This window comes from Solanum tuberosum, unplaced genomic scaffold (assembly GCF_000226075.1).
Source record: "Solanum tuberosum cultivar DM 1-3 516 R44 unplaced genomic scaffold, SolTub_3.0 scf00367, whole genome shotgun sequence".
NCBI classification, from domain to species: domain Eukaryota; kingdom Viridiplantae; phylum Streptophyta; class Magnoliopsida; order Solanales; family Solanaceae; genus Solanum; species Solanum tuberosum.
Genome location: NW_006239293.1, coordinates 216265 through 242790, shown reverse-complemented (window position 1 = coordinate 242790; position 26526 = coordinate 216265). Strand labels below are relative to the sequence as shown.

The window sequence follows — 26526 nt, the reverse complement described above, 5'->3', positions numbered from 1 at the left end:
ATATTATAGAAAGAATCCTTTTGTACATGTCCTAAAAAAAATAAGATCTATAGTTCTTGCTTTAATTTCTAATAGAATTTCATTAATAAATGATATTACTATGTGTTCACAAAGAAGAAGAAGAGGAAGATGAAATTCAAGGACCACAAAAAGGGAAAAGTTGACCTATCTAGGGTGTGTTTGGTATGAAGGAAAATATTTTATAGGACCTATCTTATTTTCTTGTGTTCCGTAGGTAAACAAAAAGTATTATCCTAAAAGTATTTGTGTATAACTTAAACAAATACTATACGACTATAGGTGGGGGTGGGGAGGTAGGGGCGTCGGATGGTGGGGATGAGCGTTATGGGGGTGAAGGTGAAGATGAGGTGTGTTAAAGCCTGAAGGGTGGGGAGGACACAATTAATGTGGAATGTTACTAGAGAGTTTGTTTTTCCTACTTCCGTTAGGAAGCTTGTCCTAGAGAAAATATTTTTCAAATTATTTGACCAACCGTACACACCCTTAATGTAAAATAAAGAAAGATAACAAAACTCTCTTTGATGGACATACATTGTTGGACTTGTGTTAGGCACATACATTAGTATAAGATAAATCTAAAATTTTAAATGTGCTCATTTAGTTAGGGGTTCTTGAATTTATTTAATTATTTTATGTCAGCCTTATTCTTGTTATTAAGAACCATAGTGATATTGAACAGACTCCAAACCAAAGAACAAAAAGACCATTTCATAACAACTTTCCATTTCATACTAACAAACTGAAGAGGATACATATTAAAATAACACATGATCTATTGGACAAATAAAAGTAAATTGTTGAAGTTGATCTCTTTCTCGAGCTAATTACTCTTACCCTGCAGATAGATATATTTTCCATATGGCTTGTGATAAAAGTCATAAAAGATGGATAGAATAAAAATTTCAAGTAAGAAGGTGCAATGGTACTGATATGGTTTAGGAGTAGAGATATGAAAAAATAATGTGAATTTTTAGTAAGATGGAGGTGGCGGAGGGTAGTTGTAGTAGTAGTAAGCAGGTGGAGGCGGAGGAGATGGTGGTGGTGGTGAATTGTAGTAATATGGAGGAGGAGGGGATGGTGATGGTGGCGGTGGTGAATTGTAGTAATATGGAGGAGGTGGAGGTGAAGATGGTGGTGGTGGTGGTGACTTGTAAACGTATGGAGGAGGAGGAGAAGGTGATGGTGGGGGAGGAGAGTTATAGTAATAGGGAGGAGGAGGTGATGGTGATGGAGGAGGTGGAGATTTATAGTAATATGGTGGTGGAGGAGACGGTGATGGTGATGGAGGTGGAGGAGAGTTGTTAACATATGGAGGAGGCGGTGAATTATAATAGTAATTTGGAAGTGGTGATGGAGAAGGTGATTGTGAAGGCTTATCAGAATACGAAGGTGCAGGTGCAGGTACAGGTACAACCGATGACTCAGGAGATGGTGCCCACTCTGAAGGCGAGGGTGGTGAACCGTTATCATAAGATAATGGTGATAGTGGTGATGTAGTTGGTGAATGCACTGGGGACAGTCGAGGAGAGAACCATTCTATAGGTGATGGTGGGGACTGGTTGGGATTAGACGGTGCAAGAACAGGCGATGATTGAGGAGATGTCGTATAACTAGGAGATAGTTTCCATGAATAGGAATGTGGGGATGGAGTCCATCTTGAAGGTGAGGGTGATGGTGATAGTGGCGATGTAGCCGGTGAAGGCACTGGGGAAGGTCGAGGAGAGAACCATTCTATAGGTGATGGTGGGGACTGGTTGGGATTAGACGGTGCAAGAACAGGCGATGATTGAGGAGATGTCGTATAACTAGGAGATAGTTTCCATGAATAGGAATGTGGGGATGGAGTCCATCTTGAAGGTGAGGGTGATGGTGATAGTGGCGATGTAGCCGGTGAAGGCACTGGGGAAGGTCGAGGAGAGAACCATTCTATAGGTGATGGTGGGGACTGGTTAGGGGAAGAAGGTGCAAGTACAGGCGATGATTGAGGAGATGTCGTATAACTAGGAGATGGTTCCCATGCCCATCTTGAAGGTGAGGGAGGGGAACTAAAATCATTTGGAGACGGCGATAGTGGTGATGAGGTTGGTGTAGGTGATGGCACTAGGGAGGGTTGAGGAGAGAACCACCCTAAAGGTGATGGTGGACTAGAAATGTAATAATCAGAGGATGATGGTTGTGGTGATGGAGGTGATTGACCTGGTAACTCGTCAGGGTTAGGCGTAGACGTTGGTGCTGGCTTGTAACTATAATATTTTCTCCATGAATAAGGTTTATGACGTGCTTCTACACTATTGGATATCAAAAGTATAGCCACAAACCATACAAGATGTGGCAAAAAAGAAGTCATATTTCTTAGAGGTATGAAGAGAATGAGATGAAATTGATGAATATAAAGATGAAGAAAGTCCCTTTTTATAGTTTTGTCATGAAATTTTGGTAAATTTGTTTAGTTATTTTTTTGGCCCCTAGCTAGTTGGTAAGTAGACTTGTTCTTCAATAGTGATAACGAATAATATGAGATGAAGTCAAACATAAAACTTGAGGGCAAATGGAGCTAACATTTTGCAAATTTATTTGATTCCTTCTTGTTTTTTTACTATGTAGTACATAATATATCCATGAAGAACTTCCAAGGACGGCTTTAAAAGTTGTAGAAAAAAAAAGGTTCATTAATATTTATCCCTCATGGAAAAATCTTAAGTAGTAAATTTATGTTCAAAATTTGTGAGTTGTGGAAGGTTACTTATGTCCTTTGTTTTTGTTTTTGAAAAAAATAAATAGTTTTTAGCCAACTTCAGCATGAAAGTTAGAAAAGGATGAATCTATAGACTCCCCCTTGCTTTGTGTTAAAGATATATTCCTTTCGTTTTAATTTGTTTATCTTACGTTTCCTTTTAGTTTGTTTTAAAAACTGTCTTTTTTTAATATAATTTTTTTAGTTCTAATTTTTCATATGACATGTTTGGAATGACAAGTATCACAAAATTAAAAATTATTTACATTGGTTCATCTTTAGTTCAAGACGACCACATTCAAAAGTTTTCATTACTTTGGTAAATTCGATTTCAACTTAAAATTAGATAAACAAATTAAAATGAGTTGCCTTCCATCCACACCAAAATAAATAGAGTTTTTCGACAAATAAAAAAAAATTGCTAGTGGTGAATTAGAAAGGATTGGTTGATGAAATATGAACCAAAGACTAAACTTTGATATATCCCAGAAAAAAACAATTTTGTTATCACGAGATATATTAGCAGCAACCGATCATTTGATTGAATTGAAATTTGGAATGAGTGCACATGACAATATGAATCATTTGAAAAAATCATTTTGTATCAGATCTTTTACAAGATCATTTCAGATTGGCTCTAGTTCATTTAGAATATAAGAAAAAAATTCAAAAAAATAAGAATAAATCAAATAGACATTGTAAATGTAGTAATAACTATGGAATATGAAAGCAATTTCACCCCATCATATTGACTGACCGTAATAAGTGATAGTTTATCCATCAAGTAACGATTCATTTCTATTATTTCATTTCAATGGAATATTATTTATTACTAATAGATAAGTAAAATTATTCTTTAGTATCAAAATTAAAGGATAAGTGTTTAATTGGATGGCAAAATGGTCATTCAAATTTTTAAAGGATAATTTGGTAATTCAATTTTTATTTTTTTTATTCCCACTTATAGTATAACTAGTCTCTGGGCACGTGCTTTGCACGTGTGTCCCATATACATATTTTTAAAATTATTTAGAAAGATTATAATTATATAAAAACATGTGTGTAATGTGTAATAAAATTCAATTACAAATAAAAATATTTAAAAGTGGGACAAGAAACACCAAATGAAGAACATATTTTAGTTTTTGAAAATAATTTGTTTTAAACAACCAACTGTAAATTTAAATTTTGCATAAAAATACAACTTTCAATAATAAGAAATTCATAGAAAATTAAATTAAAGAAGTCTAATATAGAGAAAATACAAACCCATAAATTAGAAATAAAATGCAACAAATTCATCCTTCTTAAAACTTTAATCATAATAATATAGATGGAAAAAGAAATACAAAATTAGAAACATAATTTTCTGAGTTCTTGTCTTCACATTCTCCTATAACTAATCAAAATTCAAGACTTCTTTTATCGAATCAAACAAAAACATGAATCAAATACACAATGATGATATAAGTGTTTGGATAGGGGTCTCATGAAAGTCAGAAGTTGAATTTATAGAGAAAAAAATAGAGAAATATCAAAAGATATCTTAAAGTTTTAAATTAATTATTTAGAGGCTATGAATATGAAAAACATAAGAGTTATGAATATAAAAAGTAGCAATTGAAAAGGTAATTAGGTATGAATTAAAAAGATGAATATTTAAAGCAAATAAAAGAGAAAAATAGTAAATAAAATAATAAAAAATATTAATACAGATAATATTTAAGTGAATAGTGCTAAATATTATTAATAGTAAATAAAAAATATATACAAATTACTATAACCATACTTCAAATACAACTCTTTGACTTTTTTGAGGCATGACATACTAATTACTTAAGTGAACTTGATTTGGATTTCAAAAAGTACACGTTTTCATGACGTCAAATACTACTATATTAAGTTATTTAAATTAACTAAGAGAAGTGGAGAAAACTTAGTTGATTTTTATTCAGAATAAATGTAATACTTTCTTATGATTGTTTATGTTTTTTAAGTTTAAACTTAATATCTTCTCACTTTTAAAATTTAGTATAATAATAATAATATAATATAATATAAGTAATTAATAAAAGGAGATAAGCCGAAAGTAAATAGAATAAGATAAAATTTATAAAGAATATAAAAAGACTATATGTATAAGAAGATTAAAAATTCGTTCAATTAAATAGTAGGATAACACAAAACATTCAAATCATTATATTTAATAGGAGGAATTTACTTTATAATAAATGATCACTCTTTACTATATTACCATAATTTATGGAACAATTTATGCACATTATAATCACTTTTTATGTTTCACACAAACATACCAAAAAAATGTAATATGAGAGAAACATCTTACCATATTTCCCAAAATTGCAAAACTATTTTTTTTGTTATTAAATAAAATTAATTTCAAAAAGAGAAACAAGTAGTCCCGCTTTTAAAAATTTTGAACTTTTCTTCTTCCAATTGTTTTTGTTTCACATTCTTCCCTCTTGTCAAATCTCAAAGCTTCATCTATGGACCTTCTTCTCCTCCTTTTAGTGATTTTTACGCTATTGATTGAATTTGTACTCTCAATTTTAGTACTTTCAATTTTAGTACAAAGTCATGTTGTCTTACTGATTGTATCCAATGTAGCCATGCTATTGCTCTTCTTGGATATACTACTCATGAAATTTAGTAAAAAATTGCTCTTCTTGGATATACAACTCATGAAATTTAGTAAAAAATTGATAGTTCTGATCTATTGCTTATTGAAAATACTAATGAATAAAGTCCGCCGAGGCCTTTCCAGCTCCAATGAGGATAACAACGATGGTGGTATTGATGATCCCATGATGATGTATGAAAACTAGACTCAAAGGGACAAGTATGGCACGAGAACGGAGAAATAAAGTGGCTTGACGCTTCGGGCGCACTACTGACATGTCGCGCCAGACCTTCATTTACTGGGGGTCTGATTGGACATTGGGTGAACTGTTGGCGCGTCCACCAAGCCCCCATTTACTGGTGGTCTGATTGGGAACACTGTTGGCGCTTCCACTGGACCCCATTTACTGGGGTCTGATTGGCCGCACTGCTGGCGCGTCGCACCAAGCCCCCTGGCGCTATGGGGGCGCACCGCCCCAGCCCAAGTCCAGAAAGCCGATGAATTTCCTTAACTTGACAAGCTAAAATGGGCATATCTTCCTCATCCAAACTCGGAATTTAGTAAACTCGGCGACGTTGGAAAGAGGACTCAATGTCCTTCGATTTGATATCTGATGGGCCAAATAGATCATTATATGTTGAAAGTTATGATCGTTTGAAATTGACCCAAAACTCACAATTTACGAGTAACTTAAACAAACCTCAATTTAGCTCTTTCCAATTTAGTACTTTCTAAACTTATACAAAAGCATCATCTATAGACCTTCTTCTCTTCCTTTTAGTGATTTTTACGCTATTGACTGGATTTGTACGGTTAATTGCAGTAAGAAATCATGTTGTCTTACAATTGTAGCCATGCAATTGCTCTTCTTGGGTATATTAGTAATGAAATTCAGTAAAAAATTGATAGTTATGATTTATCGCTTATTTAAAATACTAATGAATAAAGTTCGTCGAGGTCTTTTCAGCTCCAATGAGGAAAACAACAATGGAGGTGATGATGATTCTCATGATGATATCATCCTGATGATGATGCTACTAAGGAAAAAGACGATGAAGTTGAGGCTGTTTTCCGGGAAGATAATACATCGTCGTCGTTGACATCAAAAATCTGTATCAAACGGTAAGCTTCTTCATCAAAAATCTGTTGGTGAACATTCAAAAATCCGTATCTAATTGTGAGCATTCTTCATCCAAAATCCGTTGCCCCTTGCACTAATCGAATGGTGAGCATTCTTCATAAAAAATCCGTATATATCGGTGATCATTCAAAAATTCGTATCTAACGGTGAGCAGTCAAAAATTTTATCTAACGGTGAGCATTCTTCATCAAAAATTTGTTGCCCCTTCCACTTATCGAACTGTGAGCATTCTTGATCAAAAATCTGTTTTACTAACTGATTTAGGCGGCAGAAAGTTTTTCCCACTTTCAAAATTTTTAAACTTTTCTTCTTCCAATTGTTTTGGTTTCACATTCTTCCCTCTTTTCAAATCTCAAAGCATCATCTATGGACCTTCTTCTTCTTCTCCTCATTTTAGTGATTTTTACGCTATTGATTGGATTCGTATTGTTAATTATAGTACAAATTCATGTTGTATTGTATCCAATGTAGTCATGGTTTTGCTCTTCTTGGGTATACTACTGATGAAATTCAGTAAAAAATTGATAGTTCTGATCTATCGCTTATTAGAAATACTAATAAATAAAGTCCGTCGAGGCCTTTTCAGCTCCAATGAGGATAACAACGATGAAGGTGATAATCCCTCATGATGATATCATCCTAATGATGATGCTGCTAAGGAAAAAGACGATGAAGTTGACGATGTTTTCGGGGAGGAAATACATCGATCATTGCCGTCGACATCGCCGGTATCACAGCAAATCCTACCACTGCCAATCCAGGATGTCGTCGAGGAATCACCATACCTTTTGGTTATGAGCAAACACAACAATTCAACTGGAGTAATGGTTCGTATACCCAATAAACAAGACACAGTGGAGGAAAAGCTTCTGGACAAATCCGATTTGAGTGTACTGGAAGAGAAGTTGCTGGACAAATCTATTTGGAGTGTTGATGAGGTATGCATTATGATTGTGATTTGTGTGTCTATCGCTATGCATTATTTGTTGAAATCTGATGTATGCAGCCTAATGATGATGAATTTGTGGACAAGATCAATTCGGAGGTATGCGTTAGGATTGTGGTTTGTGTGTGGTAAACTTATCGGTATGCAGAATTTGTTAAAATTTGATTTGTACTATGCAGCCTAATGATGCTGAATTTGTGGACAAGAAATCAGAAGTTGATGAGGTTAGTTGCAGAGTTCGATGAAAATATCTATTGGTTCTTTTGAATTTTTTAAAGAAGTTCTGCATAAATCAGATAACATTTTTTTTTTTATAGTTGCAAATATATATTTATGTTTATGTTTAGTGATTATGGATGGATTGTTGTTTAAAGTTTTTCAAAAAGTTATTTGCGTTTATAATGTTTTTGAGAAATATAACAATCTATATATGTCTTATCCTATGAGTCACTAATTAAATTATAGATGTTGGGGAAACAGGAAACTGGTGTAAAAGTTGCTGCATTTTAGGTGTTTGTGAATCCCAAAATTTACACCTAAATTCGCCCCTACAAGATTTAAATAATGAAGTTCCTCAAAAAGATATTAAATATTAGTTATTGAAACCCATGTCAAAATGACCAGATTGTTCACTGATGATCTGAGTCCCTCTTTTCAAGATTGATGTCCACGGTTCGAACCCTGCGAGTGCTCGATCTATGCCCTTTTCTAAAGGGTTTATTTTGTTGTATTAAAAGAAAAAATGTCATTACAACTTTAATTAGTAAGACATAAAATAAAAGAAAATATATCTTCTCTTTTGCTCACTAATTTATTGTCTTTATAAATTTTGGAAAAAGGGCATGTTATAACACATCCTCTACACACACAACTTTATTATTTAAAGCTAATATACCCCTCATTATAAAAATGGTGCAAATATACCTCTACGTTATAAAAATGGCTCATATATATATACCCTTTTCATCTGGCTGAAATGAAAAAAATAATTTTAAATTCATTTTTTTTACTTTTAGTTATAAAAAATCTATGTAGAGATATATTTGATCTTTTTCACACATGAATTATTTTTTGACTTATTTAATTAACATTTTTTGAGATTCTTATTCCTATTTCTATGTTTTTTTCTCACTTTAGTGTAGAACTAAGAGAAATCAAAAGAAAGAAGTGTGAATGAAAAAAGTGAAAAAATAAGAAAAAATTATAGAACAATTTTTTTGCGGCTACATTGTAGTTTAAATATATTTTTTTGCACCTATATTGTAATTTAGTTTTTGTATCTATAAAAAAAAATTGTGGCATCTATAATAAATTTTACAATAAAATTAGTAAAATAAATAAATTTGACCATTAAGATAATAAATTCAAATTAGTCGTTGAATAAAAAGTCTAAAAAAATATGAGAAGGGTCAAATACACCCCTACATGAACTTTTTTTTAATATTAATTTTTGCATTCGTAAGAGGTAAAGAGTACAAGTGAGCTGTTTGTAACTTTGTATGACATTATACATATGAGTCAGTTTCATAACGAAGTGTATATCTAATTATGTCGTTTTCCCTACAATTTTAGTTTTTATCTTAAAAATAATGATGCATCCATCTTCTTGAAATCTTGGATTCGCCCCTGTGTAAGAGTGGTAATCTGTCTCATATATAAAGGGGTAAATTTGTAACACTGAATCCTGCTTCTACCGGCTAGACAATATTCTTTGAAACTGGACCTACCATTGGTAACTAAAGGAAATTTATGAAATTTCACCTACTTTCATGTGGCTATGCATATCTATTTTTAGATACTTGGTCTTATCATATGTAACAAGTAATTTGTGTACAATGAAACAAATTTATGGAGGATGAGCGTCATATTAATGATATTTAATTATGAGTAAGAATCGAATGTTCCCAGTGTATAGGTATATTCTAACAAATATAGGTGTGAAATAACTTCCTATTTTAGGATTGTTAAATTTGGTGTGATATAGAAATGTGATGCTGAAAACGACCAATGACAAAAGTGATATTAAACCATGATTCAATGGCTTCCCAATTAACCAACAATAGTGTTGTAGTAAAAAAGTAAGTGGGGTCGGGGAGGGTAGAGTGTTTGCAGTTCGAGTGACTTCCCAATTAACCATGCAAGTTAATCTTTTTTCTAAAAAGAAAGAATTTGGCAGGAAGAGCCTTGAACATTAAGGCCTTTGGACAGGACAAGCTGTAACTATATATACAGATTAATCTTAAATCGTAATAATAGGCCATATATGAATACAAAAATATTAAATGAAATAAAAACAGATACTAAATATCAAACATGAGTTCATGATATGCTAATCATCGTTCACGACAGGTTAACCTCAAAGAAATACCAGCCTTTCTTTGAATGCGAGCTTTAACATCTCCAACTGTATCACCAGGCTTGATGCTCATCTTAAAGACACAACATGTAGGCTTATGAATGAAAGGTACTTTGTATACAAGTCCATATCGAAGGATTAAATCACAACATTTCCTTATCCTAGAGAAGAAAGAGTTTGTGCATCGTCTCTTAAAACCTCATCCTCATTCCAAAGAAACGTTTGTCTGTTAAAACAAAATCCCGATTTCTCATGAATGTATGCTTTAACCGCAGCTATGCTATCTTCTGGCCAAACCATTAGGGTATAAACGCGACAATCCTTAATAGTGTTATCACGTCCACATACTGGTAATTAATTTTGATTTTGATATTGGACGAAATTCAATCACATCTTTGTAAGAGTCATGAATAACAATTTCCATTATTCGACTCAGTAACCATGGATCTTTAACAATAAATAACGACGTCAAAAGCATTCTCACTGATAGTTCTACTATTACCCGTGCATGTCGAAGATTTAACAAAGAATCACTATGTTTCTGCATATCTTCTTCACCATCCTGACTCAAAATTCTCTGTTTCTTAAAAGCAATTCCCCTTTCCTCCTGAATGTATGCTTTAATCGTACCAATTGTATCATTCGGATTAACCATTAGGATAATACGATCTTCATACTTTTTGTTGGAAAAAATAATTTTACTAATAGACGTCATTGAATGCAAGTCTCATCTTGAATAATAATTTGCTTTGTTCAATTCGATGCCCATAGATTTATCAAAACCAAACTAAATAAGCATGTGTATCCAAAATAAATAAATTAATAGACGTTTAAATCTGTTAGTAAAAAAAAAAAAAAGGTGAGAACATACCCTTTGTAGGGTCATTTTTCTTCCACTCATATTTGTAATTTATAAGTGCCCAAAGGCGAAAACAATAATGAGTCATCTTATATTTCAAGAATACACTCTCATTTAACATGTTACAGGAGAAATGTACAGAAGCTCTAAGCCTTCACCTATTCAGTCTAGTATAACCATCAAACACTTAGCTTTGGCCGAAAATCGGAATCCACAAGTAATTTTGTAAATTCGTCAGTGCAAGTCATTCGAATACGCTCTGGAGTGGCTGGATTATCAAGAGGGAACCAGTCGCTGTAACCAGCTTCCATCCTTGCAGATTTTATGGCGTTCTTGATGGCGAAAAAGACAGCTGACGCAAGAAAGAAGGGTGGTTCCCCAACTGCTTTAGATGAATGGATAGCCTTGGTGTTTGGAGCATTCTGTTGGCAAATATCAAGTAGATTGTTAATGACAAAGTCAAGATATGGTGTTCAGATGCATAGGAATATACTCGGAAAGTTGAAAATCGTTCAAGAAATAAAGAAAAAAATTGGTGCCTGTAGAAGTGCTCTTGAAATTCTAAGCAATTCAAGACATGGTGCATATCAGCTCATTGATGATGTATGCTGAACCAAACTTCATGGAATACAAAGGAAGGAATTTACTAACAAATACGAAAATCGCTTAGAAGTATTCAGCAAACAATGAATGTCTGATACCTAAATATCAAGGAGGAGACAGTGGTGAGACTTACTTTCAGAAGAGAGACATTAAATTTGAATGGCATATCATTCAAAGACGGGAGCTTGTAATTTCCAGGTCCACATGTGAGTAAGCACCCAGGTGGAATCCACTTGTGTGCTTTATCACCCCACTTCAGCTCTTCCAGTGCTACCCATCCAAGACCCTGTAGAAATGCTCCTTCTATCTGCATAGAGTGTGCGTGAATGTTAGCAAAGGTCCATTTCAGATCGGAAGATACGAGATCCAGCCCATCTCCCAATGTGGCAGTGCTTCTATCTCTTTCAGAATTCAGACAATTAGAAGCAAGTCTGCAACCGGGAAGTAGTGGAACTAGACATAATATATGCAGGTCATCCTTGTAAATATCTGAATATTTAGAATAACAAAAATAAACAAAAAGGGCATTTGGAGTGTGCCCTATTGAGTTCAATACAAAACAATTGGCGAACTTCAATTCAAGGAAATGAAGATGGAGTTTAGAAATCTGAATTCTATTCGACCTTCTTGCTCTCCATTCAAAACAATGAAATGCAAACATTATTTACATGTAGATAGATCTGTCAAAAGCCACAACTTGCCAGACCTTCAATCATCAATTACTTCAGTATTTACTAATTGATAGTCTACTTTTAAATTCATTTAATCAAAATATGCCATTAAGTAGGCCAGCTAAACAATTGAAAAATTCAAAACCTGTACGTAAATAGTACAGAGAGAGCAGCAATGACCTGTCCAATATCAATCGCTGGGTTGAGGGAGAATCCAAGGTCTAGGATAATGTCTGCTCTCCTAGTATGGAAATCGCCTGTCAATGTGTCAATTTCAACTTCGGAAAATGCAGCGCCATAGGTGAAGTACCTAAACGGACTGCCTTTTCCAGATTTCCAGTCAAAGTCAATATCAGGTGTAATGTAGAACCCATGAGCAGAAAGATCTATTCTCTCGAAGAAGCACGCACTGACAAGCTGATATTTAATCAAAAAACAAGACATCAAGTCAGCAGTTAATTGTTTTTCTATTATCATCATGAAAGTGCTATAGAAAAAGACAAAGTGCAATATTTCAGAGTCAGTTTTGAGGTACAAGTAAAATATAAGACATATAATAAAGGTTTACATTGGACCATGAGGGAAGATACAAAATGCTTGCGGTGTTATCAATCTGAACAAGGTATTATATACAGTGCAATTATGGAACAATATGCCACAGAAAGGTAATGAGCTTGCTCGGGAAATGAAATAAACCATGAAGAAAACCTTACTGCTCCATTGCAAAAAATCTTTCACAAATTCTCTTTTGCAGATACTCAGCCTTTTTTGAGTTTTTTCTAATTTAATGTTTCAATTCCCAAGATTACGATGAATTATGAATATACTGAATATGTGGTCTTGCTAAAGGCAGTGGTGTACACATAATCGAAGGAATAAAGCAGACGGGTGAGGTGAAAATACTTTTTTCTTTAAAAATTGAGCTTTGAGAAAGTCACTCATTGATCCAGCCTTCCAATAATCTTGTAACTAGGAATGTCATGATTCATGTCCCACTCTCTTGCTACATGCCCATGTTGCTAAGTGTTTCATCTGCTGCCATAATCACTGCATCTTATGCAAAACACTGTGTATCCTCCTAGATGGACAAGTCCCTTCTTCGTCTGTTACTAAGTACCTCCATTTTCATGGTTTAAAATGTATTGCATGCCTAGTTCAACTGACACGAGGTGTGACAAAACTAAATTTTGACTTCAAGTGCAGGAGGTACGGTTATTTCAGAACTTGAAAGCAATATACATGGTGCAGTCAACGTCTTAACTCTCTCTTTTGGTTTTTGGTGGGGAGGAGGGGAGGTCATACCTTTGCATCAACTTCTTACCATTTAGCGTTTTGTTCTCTTCTGACGTTGAATTATTTCCACCTTCCGTTTCTTCGCTTACCATCTAACAAATATTCATCTTAGGCCACTACATAATTTGTTGTTTTTTGATATAAGGACTCTTATTGGACCTCCCATGGCTCTGAAAAAGCTGTAAGCAGTAAACACCACTTGTAATTATTCATATATCCTTGTGAGTTTTCTACACTCATGCAACTCCCTTAGACTCTTTTTCCTTGTCCTTTAATTATATGGAAATAGGCAATAAGCCTGGTCAAACACTATCCCATGCAAGGCTATGCTTGAAGAGATGCCAGATGCATGCACTGTAGACTAATAATGCCTAGAGATTAGTACCTCCTCACAGAGCATGTGGCATTTGCATCCCTTCTTTTCATTAAAGTGCATATCTACTAATCGCTAGTTTCTGTTCCTTGAACTTCTCAAACTCAACTTAGTCAGGTAAAAGAAAAAAGATAACAGAAACATAAGATCTTCAATACTCTGATGAACTTCAAAGATAAATTATCTTCTTCCAAATGATATACGCCGTATCATCTTCTTCACAATTGGTGCCTAACCCTGAAGAAGTGTGAATTTCACACAAGGAGTTACTGTAGGAAGAAACCATCATTTGGTGGTTACAATCAAAATAATTTGAAGGTGGGAAAAGAAGGTGTATCAGGGAATATGCATATATCCCTTTTTATCTGAAAAATGAGGTCAGATTAGAGGTAGTATTCCATAAGGAGAAAAAGAGAGTATGATACGGATCAAGCAAAATGGAGAAAGGAAAGACAAGTAAAGGAAAATGAAACAGACAATATGATAGGGATGATCACAAGCCACAACTGATTTGAACAGCCCACCATGTACCTATTAGCCCATTGAATTAGAGAAATTCACGAGTAGCGTATTTTATCATTTCATCCTCAAAACACAAGTCATACACATATTTCAAATGATAGACAAGCAAGTCAGGCAGATTAAAAATGAAATAAAACAGATATCAAATCAAAAAAATTACTTCAAAGCCAGCACAAAAAGAAAGACCTCCTCAAAAGAGCTGAAGTTAGACTTGGATGCAATAGGCTCCATCCGTGCTTTTATTTGCTCGCATGCATCCAATACTGCAGCTCCATACATGTCAGAACTTGCAGAAGCAGCTGTTGGTGAAGCATTAGGTACCTAGATTGGCAAGAAAACTAGATGAGGCAGGTAATAATATTTTTCATAATCTGCAAACAAAATTGACATGCAACACAAGGAATTTGAATAAAACAATATGATGTGCTAGAAGAAATATCCACACACACACACACCCCAAACCAAGCAAACCACCGCTTGGCTGAGGAAGATCAGTTTCAATTATTTTAGGTAGCAAGTGAAGGCAGTATCTAAGTTCAACATTTACAGACCGAGTAAATTCAAGTTTTATATTGGTTATTATGGAAGGGGAGCCTTGGCATAAGTGGTAAAGTTATTGCCATGTGACCAGTAGGTCACGGGTTCGAGCTGTGGAAACAGCCTCTTGCAGAAATGCAAGGTAAGGTTGTGTACAATAGACCCTTGTGCTCCTGCCCTTCCCCGAACCCGCACATAGCAGGAGCTTAGTGAACCGGGCTTCCCTTTATTGGCTATTAAGTTTCTGGTTTAACTCATTTTCTGTCATCGCCATCTAGTACATGCCTAACCTTTCTGTCGTTGCAGCTAATATTTTTTGATAACTCATCCCAGCTAATATTAGAATATAACAAGAATTATGCCATGTGATTCCGATGTATCCTTTCAGTTTGTTCACCAATAGAAGAATAGAAGCTTCAAACAATGATATAATGATATTCGTCTCACACTCAATACCTTGTCAGTACTTGTGTCTGAAATGAATACTGCACTTAGAGGGATGTTAAAGGAAGATGCAGCAATCTGAGCAACTTTTGTATGTAAACCTTGGCCCATCTCAACACCCCCATGAGTGACCAACACTGTTCCATCTGTGTAAACTTGAACAAGAGCACCTGCCTGTAGTCAATCAGTCAGTGAATAACCAACTTAAGCTTTTGGGATTACAACTTTTCATAGAGCTAAAATTATGAAACAATCAGCATCGAAAAAGGTGTTGTTTCTGAAGAACATGAACCTATATCTCCTGTAGAACTATTCACATCTACATACTAACTTATTCAGGTGCTCCTCACCTCTACCACTTGCATTTTGTAAATTGCTTGAAAGAATGAGAAATGTGTGATCAATAGGAGTCTTATTTTTTTAATCACATCTTGAAAAGGGGCTATAGCCTGTCCTACACAGTAAATGGAATGCTTTTTAACCTTATCTCAAAAGGAAGTGGAAAACTTAACCAATTACAGAAGTCAGTCAGCGGCTGTTATCATGCTCATAGGTACCAAAGAAATAGCTTAAATATATCCAGCCACCTGGGCTGGTTAGCAAATCATTGCTGAAAGCAGAGTAGAATGAAGGCAATACTTAAACTACTCACTACTCAAAGGAACATGGACCTAACTAGGAACTTTAGGGTGTACAACAAAGACAAGAATGTACCTGGTTCATAGACTTAAAAGTGAAAGCTATTCCAAATTTGGTTGGCACCATGGCAATACCTCGCTTCTTCCATCGATTATGGCGATTGAAAGTTTCAACTTCATTTTGAGCATTAATGAAGTCACAAGAAGATTTCAATTCATCCCAGAGACGCCCCAAGGTACAGTCTTCAACTTTTTGACCATAGTGCAAGACTGATCCTTCACTGATGAAATTCATTTCCTGGTGGAAAAATGAAAAATGAGAAAACAATCCATATACATCATCATCTACAGTGCTAAAGGAAGTGAAAATGGTGAAGCTGCTGATATGCATCACATATGAAAATAGACTATTCAGACAATCATCAGAAACACCAGGCATACCTTTATTTCTTCTGGGCTTTTGTTAACTTCCACTGCAATCCTCTCTATCCAATTCTCAGCAATTAGCATACCCTGTGGGCCTCCAAATCCTCTAAAAGCTGTATTACTAGGAAAATTAGTGAAACATGCTTTTCCATTAACCCTCACATTTGGTATTTCATAGACATTGTGTGAATGGAACATAGAACGTTCAAGTACAGCGGCTGATAGGTCCAACGAATTTCCAGCATTATTGTAGATATGAAGATCCAAGGCAAGCACTTTCCCGGCATTTGTAAAACCAACCTAACAATAATAGAGAATGTTAACATTGTTTCTCCATATTCAAAAGAAAATGCTAATAGAAATCAGAACAGAAAATGACGCAAACCAATGCCTACCAAACACATTAGTAAAACGAATAAAACCAAATGTTTCCCTTCCTATCATCCCTCCGCTTGAGGAGGCTTATATAGTCCAATAATCTATATCTGCTAAGTATTATACTGATTGGTTCATGTAACAAAAAACAGCACAACAGGCTGGGAAAGAACTTGTCGAGTTCGTAGCCTCGACTCTTCTCCAGTTGTTATTACTCCACTACAAAATCCAATGCAAATAATGCCTAAAGAGTTTATCTGTCTATGCAGCCTAACAATTCAATGTGTTCAGTAAATCAGAAAGTGTACATATCTGTTCATCACAATATTTATGAAACATCTACCATTTCGACAATCCCAAAACATTTGGCACACTCAAATAACAAAATCTGTTCACAGATACTAGTTGCACTAATTCAAATTTAAACTACAATATCATGTGTTTCCCACAAATGCTTGAGCAATAAACACCGCAGAAGTGAGTGAGTTAAACAAGCTTTCCCATGCCATCCAAATGTTGCATAGATTGAGTTTAGCTGTGTAACGTGCTTTTGTTAACTTCCACTGCAATCCTCTCTATCCAATTCTCAGCAATTAGCATACCCTGTGGGCCTCCAAATCCTCTAAAAGCTGTATTACTAGGAAAATTAGTGAAACATGCTTTTCCATTAACCCTCACATTTGGTATTTCATAGACATTGTGTGAATGGAACATAGAACGTTCAAGTACAGCGGCTGATAGGTCCAACGAATTTCCAGCATTATTGTAGATATGAAGATCCAAGGCAAGCACTTTCCCGGCATTTGTAAAACCAACCTAACAATAATAGAGAATGTTAACATTGTTTCTCCATATTCAAAAGAAAATGCTAATAGAAATCAGAACAGAAAATGACGCAAACCAATGCCTACCAAACACATTAGTAAAACGAATAAAACCAAATGTTTCCCTTCCTATCATCCCTCCGCTTGAGGAGGCTTATATAGTCCAATAATCTATATCTGCTAAGTATTATACTGATTGGTTCATGTAACAAAAAACAGCACAACAGGCTGGGAAAGAACTTGTCGAGTTCGTAGCCTCGACTCTTCTCCAGTTGTTATTACTCCACTACAAAATCCAATGCAAATAATGCCTAAAGAGTTTATCTGTCTATGCAGCCTAACAATTCAATGTGTTCAGTAAATCAGAAAGTGTACATATCTGTTCATCACAATATTTATGAAACATCTACCATTTCGACAATCCCAAAACATTTGGCACACTCAAATAACAAAATCTGTTCACAGATACTAGTTGCACTAATTCAAATTTAAACTACAATATCATGTGTTTCCCACAAATGCTTGAGCAATAAACACCGCAGAAGTGAGTGAGTTAAACAAGCTTTCCCATGCCATCCAAATGTTGCATAGATTGAGTTTAGCTGTGTAACGTGATCATAAACTCATCTATTTACCTTGTACTTCCCAAGAAAGCTATGTCGCTGCCCCATTATCATCATGTCTATATCCCTATCCAGAATAATTTTCACTGGACAATCCAGCAGGTATGATGGAACTGCCGCAGCACAAGCAAGCATAGCAGACCTAGTCTCCTTGCCTCCAAATCCACCACCTATCCTTTTGGTCTTGCAAACCACTTTTGACATCGGAAGACCAAGAACATGAGAGACATACTTCTGGTGCTTCTGAGGAGCCTGCAAGATAGACAATGATTGGGACACCAAATTAGAAGCACAGATATTCTTCCTTTCCAAACAAGTAAATTACAGAGATGTAGCATCTTAAACTGGATATTGACCTAATCCACATGTCAAACTAAACCCATCTAACAGCATAATATTGATCTCTAAGAAACCAATAGTTATCTAGAACCGAAATCATAAAAACAACTCATGATTATTTCAAACTGACACCAAACTTAGATGACTATGTTTGATCACATATATATCATGTGAGTCTGAGAAGAAAGAGTAAGTAGAGAAAAGCTAAGAACTTTAGGAGGTTAGCTTTGCTATTTCTAGTTAAAACTAAGTTTTGCAAACCTTTTCGATTTTGCGTCAAAAATTTAAAACAGCAGTCACAAAATAAGCTTATAAAAAAGCAATCGATGTTCTAATATGTGTAATCTGAGAGTTTCAAATACTGAAAACACATGCAGGATACATGTTTTTTCTAAACAAGCTCTATTATAAATTGCAGTTTGGGCGCAAGAGCAACTTATTAACTGAAATTGAGTTCCATGATATGATCAAGGCTTTGGCAACTCAATGGCAGATGGCACTTCCCCTTATTACCACTTCTTTTAATGATTATATTAACACTTACATCTAAACAAGCAAACCACGAGAAGAAGAAAAAGATACAACACCAGAATTAATGCCCTATAAACCTACATATACTTGAGGAACTAAGAGAGAATGGCTAGATTTATGTTTGAAGTACCTGGGTAGATGAGATCATGTGCACCTCATTCCCTCTATCCACTGTCCATATAAAAGTGCCATGAGGCTCCAAATAGAAATGTTCTTGACCACCTACCCTAACTTCTCCTTCTATAATACTGTCACATTGACCTGACTGGAAACACTGTTCAACATCACCCTTTGTCATACACCTTTCCGTATTTGGATGATAACTGTTGGCCTGTATAGCATCCTCTATCGATAAAATTGCAGGTAACTCCTCATACTCAACATGAACCTTTCTAGCAGCAAGTTTTGCATTTTCATGTGTGTCAGCTACAACCACTCCAATAACCTACAAATATTCACCCAGACAATAATAGGTAGCTATGAAAAAACAGTTGAAATTATAGTCATTCCCAAATCAAAACCTTATTACAAGTCTACCTCACTTAACATCGCAAGAGAAGCCAGTTTATTCTGAATATTAACCTAATATAGTGTACAGATTTTGTGCATGGAGAGAACATCTCAGAATATACCATCATACCTGACCCACAGAAGTGACAAACTCTGTGGCAAAAAGTTCTTCATCATGAATAACTGGTCCAATCATATTGTTACCAGGTACATCTTTGGCCAAAAAGATACCTGCAAATCCAGGAGAGGACCTGGCTCCCAAATCATCTATCGAAAGTATACGAGCATGAGGTTTTTTACTCAATATCAGAGCAGCATGCAAACTATTGGGTGGCATTGGCGCATCATCTGTATATTCGGCCTCTCCAGAAACCTGAAAATGGTCAAGTTTATCAGCCAAGATATAAGTGGCAATTTTGGCCAAACAGAGCCACTAAAAGGACAGATATTTCATCAGAATGCCAGCTCAAAATAATAAAACACTTTTCAAAAGTTCCAATTTCCTATGCATAGACAGAGCTGTACACTATAGATTTTGCAATCATAGAAATACCTTCCTTCTCAAAAGAGAGAGTACCAGAGCAAAATAGAAGCATTAAAGGGACCCAATGTTGTTGATTGGAAATTAATAACAATACAGTTATCCATTTAGTTACTAGATCCAAGAATTTTAAAGGGAACCAATGTTGTTCATCTCTAGAAATACGCTCCTGCACAAGCCAGAAAATATATAAACTGGAGAAAGTAGAAAGTGACACCATGTCCCCCTATGCTGTTAGTACAGATTCAATCCTAATACATACAACAAGAAGGAGGAGCAGCAAGGAACTAAAAACCCAAAATTCACTTTTTCATGAACCAACAACAAATGTATCTTTTATGTGCTTCTTCTTCATCAGAACTGTGGAAGTCAAAGATTAGCTATATTCATGAACTCCATTAGCACAAAGGCCATTCCAGCCCTTACGTCAATTATGGCGTAAGAATTAGTGCCATGCTAGGAGGTCAAGAAGTCTTTAAGCATTTAGCAGTTGCTTCTTGTCTGTCCACATGCAATCTAGGATTTTGTGGAATTATCATCTTCCAAATCTGAACAGTTCAGGAATAGACATCAATAAATATTGCATAATTATCAAGCTATGAATGTTGTTACCTGAAGCCTTGATGAAATATGAACTTCAGGGGAACCCACAGAAGTACCATGCCTCCTGATCTCAAAATCCTGAATTGAACTAACGGATGGTCGAAGAGATGAATCTACAGCTGAAATATGCGAAGCTGGAACTTTCTCAAGAAATAATGGCTGTCCATCCATTTGATGACAAACCCACAAGAAAAATTTGAAGAAGAAGCTAAATGTTAATGATTTTCGAAATTCAACCATCCCACCAGGTGCATCTTCTTTCAGCACAATTTCCTTCTCCAGAATTTTCAAAGAATCCTGTAGCAGCTCTTTGTTCCAACTTTTCCCGATTAAGAAGTCACTAGTTTTTGATGCAGCAAATGAAAGTGGAGCAACCCCACCATATACAATCAAAGCATCTGAAACTACCCATTTCTTGTCCTTCTCTTCAAGGCAGACACGCATTCCGGCATTGACGATGGCAATATCATCATCTCTCCTATGAGATTGTTTAAATTCTTTCACAAACTCGAATGGCTTATTCCAAGGCAATGATACTGACAGTAAAATTTCACTACTTGTCAGATCCACTTTACGATAGCCCCGGAAGAAATTTTTAGCCAGACATGTTCTGACATTTCCTTTGCAGTCAATTATTCGAAACTTCGCTCCTGTTGCCATCCAAAGAGGGTTCAAATCTGATATTGGGCTCGCAGTGCAGATATTCCCACCAACTGATGCAACATTTCGTATTTGTGTTCCAGCAAACCACTTTATCTGTTCGATGAGAGCTCGACATGATGATGTTTCGTACTCGGGGCGGTTATTTCTTACCTTCTTTAATACATCCACAAGCTGTGACAACTTAACTCCAGCACCTATTTCTAAGCCATCATCCTCAACACTTATATGGTTAAGTTCCGGAACATGTGCAACAGATATTAATATAGGATAGTGAATACCTTTAAGCCTGACTTCAATTCCCACCTCTGTATTTCCAACAACTAACCGGGCATCTGGAAATCTTGCTTTTAAATCCAACAGATGTTGAAATTTTACGGGCCTATACCACTTCCGTCCATTTGATCCACTTAAACTTAAATAAGTCAATTTCCTTAATAAAAGTTCAGGAGGAAAAATAAGTTCTTTGCTGGTGTATGTGGTTCCATCGGTTTCGTTGTAAGAAAACGGCTTCCAGCCACAATCATTGCTTAAATTTTGTTTGATGGTTTCTTCACTATTTTCAGCCTTCGGCCCACATGAACAAGGCTTACCCGTTGAAGGACAAATAAATTCACCAGTATTAATGTCTTGTAAAGATGTGTTGGTGTATAAAGCATTATTTGTTTTTGCAAATACCCGAAATGCGTCAACAATTGGCCTATAACCAGTACATCGACATAAATTTCCGGCAAGGCTTTCTTCAATTTGTTCTTCTGTAGGCTGTTCTTTAGATGATCGTAGTAATGCATACATGGACATGACGAAACCAGGAGTACAGAATCCACATTGTGAACCATGCGAGCGAGCCAACGATTCCTTTAGAATGTCGTTGAAAAGCAGAGGAGTTACAAGAATGTTGCATACATCATGATCCATAAAAGGTACTATTTGAATTAACAAATGACGTTGAAAAAACATGCGAAAATCATGGGACATGTGAAACCAACTAATGTACCTGAATTGGGTGCAATCCAGCTTTGCGGTTCCCAATTCCCTCCACTGTGATGACATGCATCCCTTCCACAGAATATAGAGGAGCCAAGCATGCATTTACTGCATGGTGCCTATAGAGAAAATACAACTTTATAAACTGAATATGATTTATGGAAATTTTTAATAGTCATATACTAACTGAATGGGAGGGATGCACTGGGGGCCAATCAAATCAAGCAGACTTCAAGTTTACCAATTTATTGCTTGCTAATAAATTATTATGATTATATTCTTTTATCTCTTAACTAGGGATGGAAAAATGGGTAATTTATATGGGCACCTATTCAAATTACCCATCTTAAATGAGTTGGGTGCCCATACAAATTACCCATCTTAAATGAGTTGGATACCCAACTCATTTAAAATGAGTAAAAAACGAGTCAAACTCATTTTACCCATTTAAAAGTGGGTAGTTAAATGGGTAAAGGAGACTCATTTATAAAAGAAAGAAAAGTGACATTAATATTTTTTTAAGGTGTAGGTGGTCGGGGTAGGGATGGGTGGGATAAGGAAAAAAATCGTTTTTTTTTAAAACAAATTTTTTTTTTGGAAGGGGCTGGGGAAGAGGGGTCGGAGTAGTAACAAAAAATTCATTTTTGAGGCGTTGGAGTTGGGGGTGGGGATGGGCAGGTTAAATTTAAAAAGTTTTGAGTATTTTTGTTTGGGGGGGGGGGGCGGGCAGTGGGGGTGAGGTAAGAGATTTTGCTTTTAAAGCTTTTAACATGATCCCTATATGGATACCCATATTATCCATTGGGTAACTCATTTTTACCCATTTCAAATATGAGTCCAGTTGAGTATTTTACCCATTTTTATACTTATTTTCGATCGACTCATATTCGACTCGACCAGCTCGTTTGCCAGTCCTACTCTTAACTAACCATATTTTTTGTTGAAGTGTGTGACCATCTCATCTAAAAGCTTTTGTCTGCTCTAATACCATGTTGAAGTGTGTTTCGATCTCATCTAATAGCTTAAGCTGTTAGAGAGAACACACTTTATATTAGTTAATTATATTCTCAACATTTTTCAACTAGTTTCTCTGTACTCTCTTAGTCAAATACATTTGCCAAAGACTCGCATCACCACCACTCCAACCATCCCAACCAGAGAACTTATAGCAGAATAAGATATCATCTCAAAGCCAGGATAAGCAGTGTTACAGAAAGCTCATGCTCAATGGATACTAGAATGAAGACTATATATCTAGCATGATAATTGTTCATTTCAGGTTTCAGTAGTAGCGGTCTCATATTTTTTCTCGTGGTGGTGCTTTCTTTTGGGCATGGGGCTTACGTACTTGTCAAGGATTCACATAGTAATCATAAGAAATATGGATGCTTTATTCATTTTTTAAGTAACCTTCCCAACTGACTTCTAGGTTAAACTAGTATTAGGTCAGGCCAACGCCAAAGGGTTCACAACCTGTAACTAGTCTGCTAGAACAGATACAGAGTGATAAGGTCTCTGAACTTTCCACCTCCCCGATTCTAAAGAAAGCTTGTTTCGTTCGTTGAAGGATACAAAATCAATTGAGGATAAAGAACATTTATTCAATCAGCAGCCATCTTCTAGAACTATGCGGAGAGCTATCTGCTATCCATCTTGACAGCTATCATACTTCTTTAGATGTTAAACAGACATCAGTTTACAGGAATGAAAACGTATCTCCTACAATTACCGAAGACCCACCTAACTGACTTCCTCCGCTCATGCATGGCTGAGTAACAGACAAACAAATAGTACTAAGAGCGACAGAAGTAAAAGGATGACAAAGGCGAAAGCTTTACTGCCTGATACAATCAATAACTTCATTCCCTACCACCCAAAATGAAAGTGAGTAACAATTTGGGGATTCAAAAACTAACGAGAAAGATCTCAGCTCTCAGAGTAATCACACAACTGATCAGAAGAAAAACATCCCACAGATCAAGACATGGATCACACCTATCCAGCACAAATTATAACCCATGCAAATGCAAACAAGTGCAGAACTCATTGCTATCCACTAAATCATGCATAAACCTGCACACCCCAAAAGAAGATATAAGAGAGACTTGGAGACGTAGGTGGATAGAGATGGAAAGAGACTCACACACATTTCTTCAAATTCTGATCAAAAAAAGAAACCATTACAGTGCATGCCCCACACCCACCTTCACCACAGCCTAGCTTGGTGCCTGTCAGGCCTATTTCTGCATAGCCACAGAGAAAGAGCAACTTCAGATAAACCACCAAAACACAATCAGAGAGAGACTGAGAGGATAAAATCCAGATCAATCATCTGAACAGAAATAAAAACTACAACTTCCTGAAGTATTGGGCAACATAGACTCGTAAGAGGTGTAGTGAGTTCTCAAGACAATGTATAAAACATATTCATTAAAAAGTACCAACAACTGCATAAAAGCTACAGATTGGCAGCAACTCGAAAATGGACTCAACAAATTTTTATCACTATATGTATACAACTGCATAACTAAAGGGTAAGTACAAACACATCAATTGCTCAGCCAGCAAGCCACAAACTGTATGAAAATGGAGATTGAATTGATCAGATGATGCCCAAGTCTAACGAATAGAAAAGTGAGAGAAGGAAGTAATTGGTTGTTAATGTTGAAATATACAAAATATATGTACTGAACAATAAAGGTCTTAAGATCCAACCTGCACCAATTTACAAGATCAAACACCAGCAGAAGTTAAGACTACAGAAAATATAATTAACTGTATGTCACTGAACAGTTGGAAGTCATCCCGGTACGTCAACATTAGCTAACCCACTAATATTACTATTTAATATAAGGGACTATCACAAACTTCTGTCATACTCTCAATAACACATATCTACTATCTACATCTTTTTTTATAAATATAATTTTCGAATAATTCTTCCTCCTCTTGATCCAATCTTTTAAAGTTACTTCACCTATCATCCTTGGTAATGGTCAACTTTTTCAAAAGCACGCGAACTCCTCAATCTCCTGCTTACAGCATGTTTGATCAATTTTGTAAAAATCTGTTAACTTTGAAAAATATTTTCTATTTTTTTATAGTAATAATTTGTATTCGGCTAATCAAATTTACTTTTACCAATATTAAAACAGTAATTTATGCTTGATAAAGTTTCCGAAAATGCTTCTGGGAATTTTTAAACTTTTGGAAAATATCTTCTGTTACTATTCAAAAACGCTTATTTTGCTCCTATAAGCTATATAAATCACCTAAACTCTCTACAATAAGCACTTTTAATTCTTGGAACTTAGCCAAACACGTTTTCAATCTTCCTTGTCATTTTCTACTTAAGACATATCAAGTTGTCTTTAGTAGTGTACAACTACTATCACTCAATCAAAAGTCAGTGCTCTACTTTTTTTAAAAGCTACTATTCCTTCAACTTATCTCTACATACTACCTCCATTTTGATTTGTTTGTCAGATATTAACTTGGAAATTCTTCCGGGCCACGTAAGTGGATAAAGCACAGAGTACCAGAGAGAACGTTAAGAAACCCGAAAATATACTAAACATATGAAATCCACAGATTAAACCTAGCTGGAGAAAGCATAGTCCTTTCAGTATTTAGATTTACACTAATAAAAATTACCCAAATTGAACATTTACCATAGAAACAAAACAGGAATACAGCTCAGCACAAGTACGTCCAAGCTTAATCAAATCCCAAACTTGAAAATTTGAGTTTTTAAAGTTATGATTTTCAAAAACCTGATGTTGTCTGGACATGCATATTAAAGTTTTATGGACAAAAGTGAAATTTCTCCCCAAAAACTGGCTTAAAGATCAAATTTTTAATATCTAATCAAATTTCATGGTCAATATCTTGATCCAAAATCAATAGTCAAATGCCAACTTAGTTCATTGTTCATCTAAAACTGTTTCTGACAAGAAAAAAAGAGAAAAAACCCACAAAACTAAACTTAAAAACTAACCTCTAAGATATTCAAGAAGAGTCAAATGGGCTAATCCATCAGGTAACACTCGACGAACTCCATTAACATACAAAATTGCTTCCTTTGATTCCTCTTCTATCCTTTCCTCCTTCATCATAGAACCCATTTTTTCCAGAAAAGGAAAAAAAATCAGCGATGAAAAAGTGTTGGGGTTTGATTCGGCTAAAAAAAGATCCAATAAGTATTAAGTAGTAGTAAGAGATTTTGTTGTAGAAATCAGAGTCGGTATGACTACAATTTTGTGGTTACCTATTGTTTCATAACTATCAAGATTTGTTGTGGAAATTAGAGTCAACTTTCACTAAATTTT

At 35.4% G+C, this 26526-nt stretch overlaps 2 protein-coding genes across 2 annotated transcripts; both read right to left on the bottom strand.

Moving 5' to 3' along the window:
* Positions 1-991: 991 nt before the first annotated feature.
* LOC107063506 (extensin-2-like) lies at positions 992-2368 on the bottom strand. The gene has a single exon (XM_015315444.1). The coding sequence runs from the start codon at positions 2366-2368 to the stop codon at positions 992-994; it is 1377 nt and encodes a 458-aa protein (XP_015170930.1).
* An 8331-nt stretch (positions 2369-10699) lies between these two features.
* LOC102596284 (xanthine dehydrogenase 1-like) lies at positions 10700-26526 on the bottom strand. The gene is made up of 14 exons (XM_006361681.2): positions 26196-26526; positions 24342-24441; positions 22209-22317; positions 20561-22069; positions 19538-19780; positions 19028-19342; positions 18040-18279; positions 16221-16505; positions 15856-16077; positions 15154-15315; positions 14347-14481; positions 12153-12389; positions 11435-11608; positions 10700-11120 (listed from the first exon to the last, which is right to left on the bottom strand). The coding sequence occupies exons 1-14, from the start codon at positions 26320-26322 to the stop codon at positions 10878-10880; spliced, it is 4101 nt and encodes a 1366-aa protein (XP_006361743.1). The 5' UTR covers positions 26323-26526; the 3' UTR covers positions 10700-10877.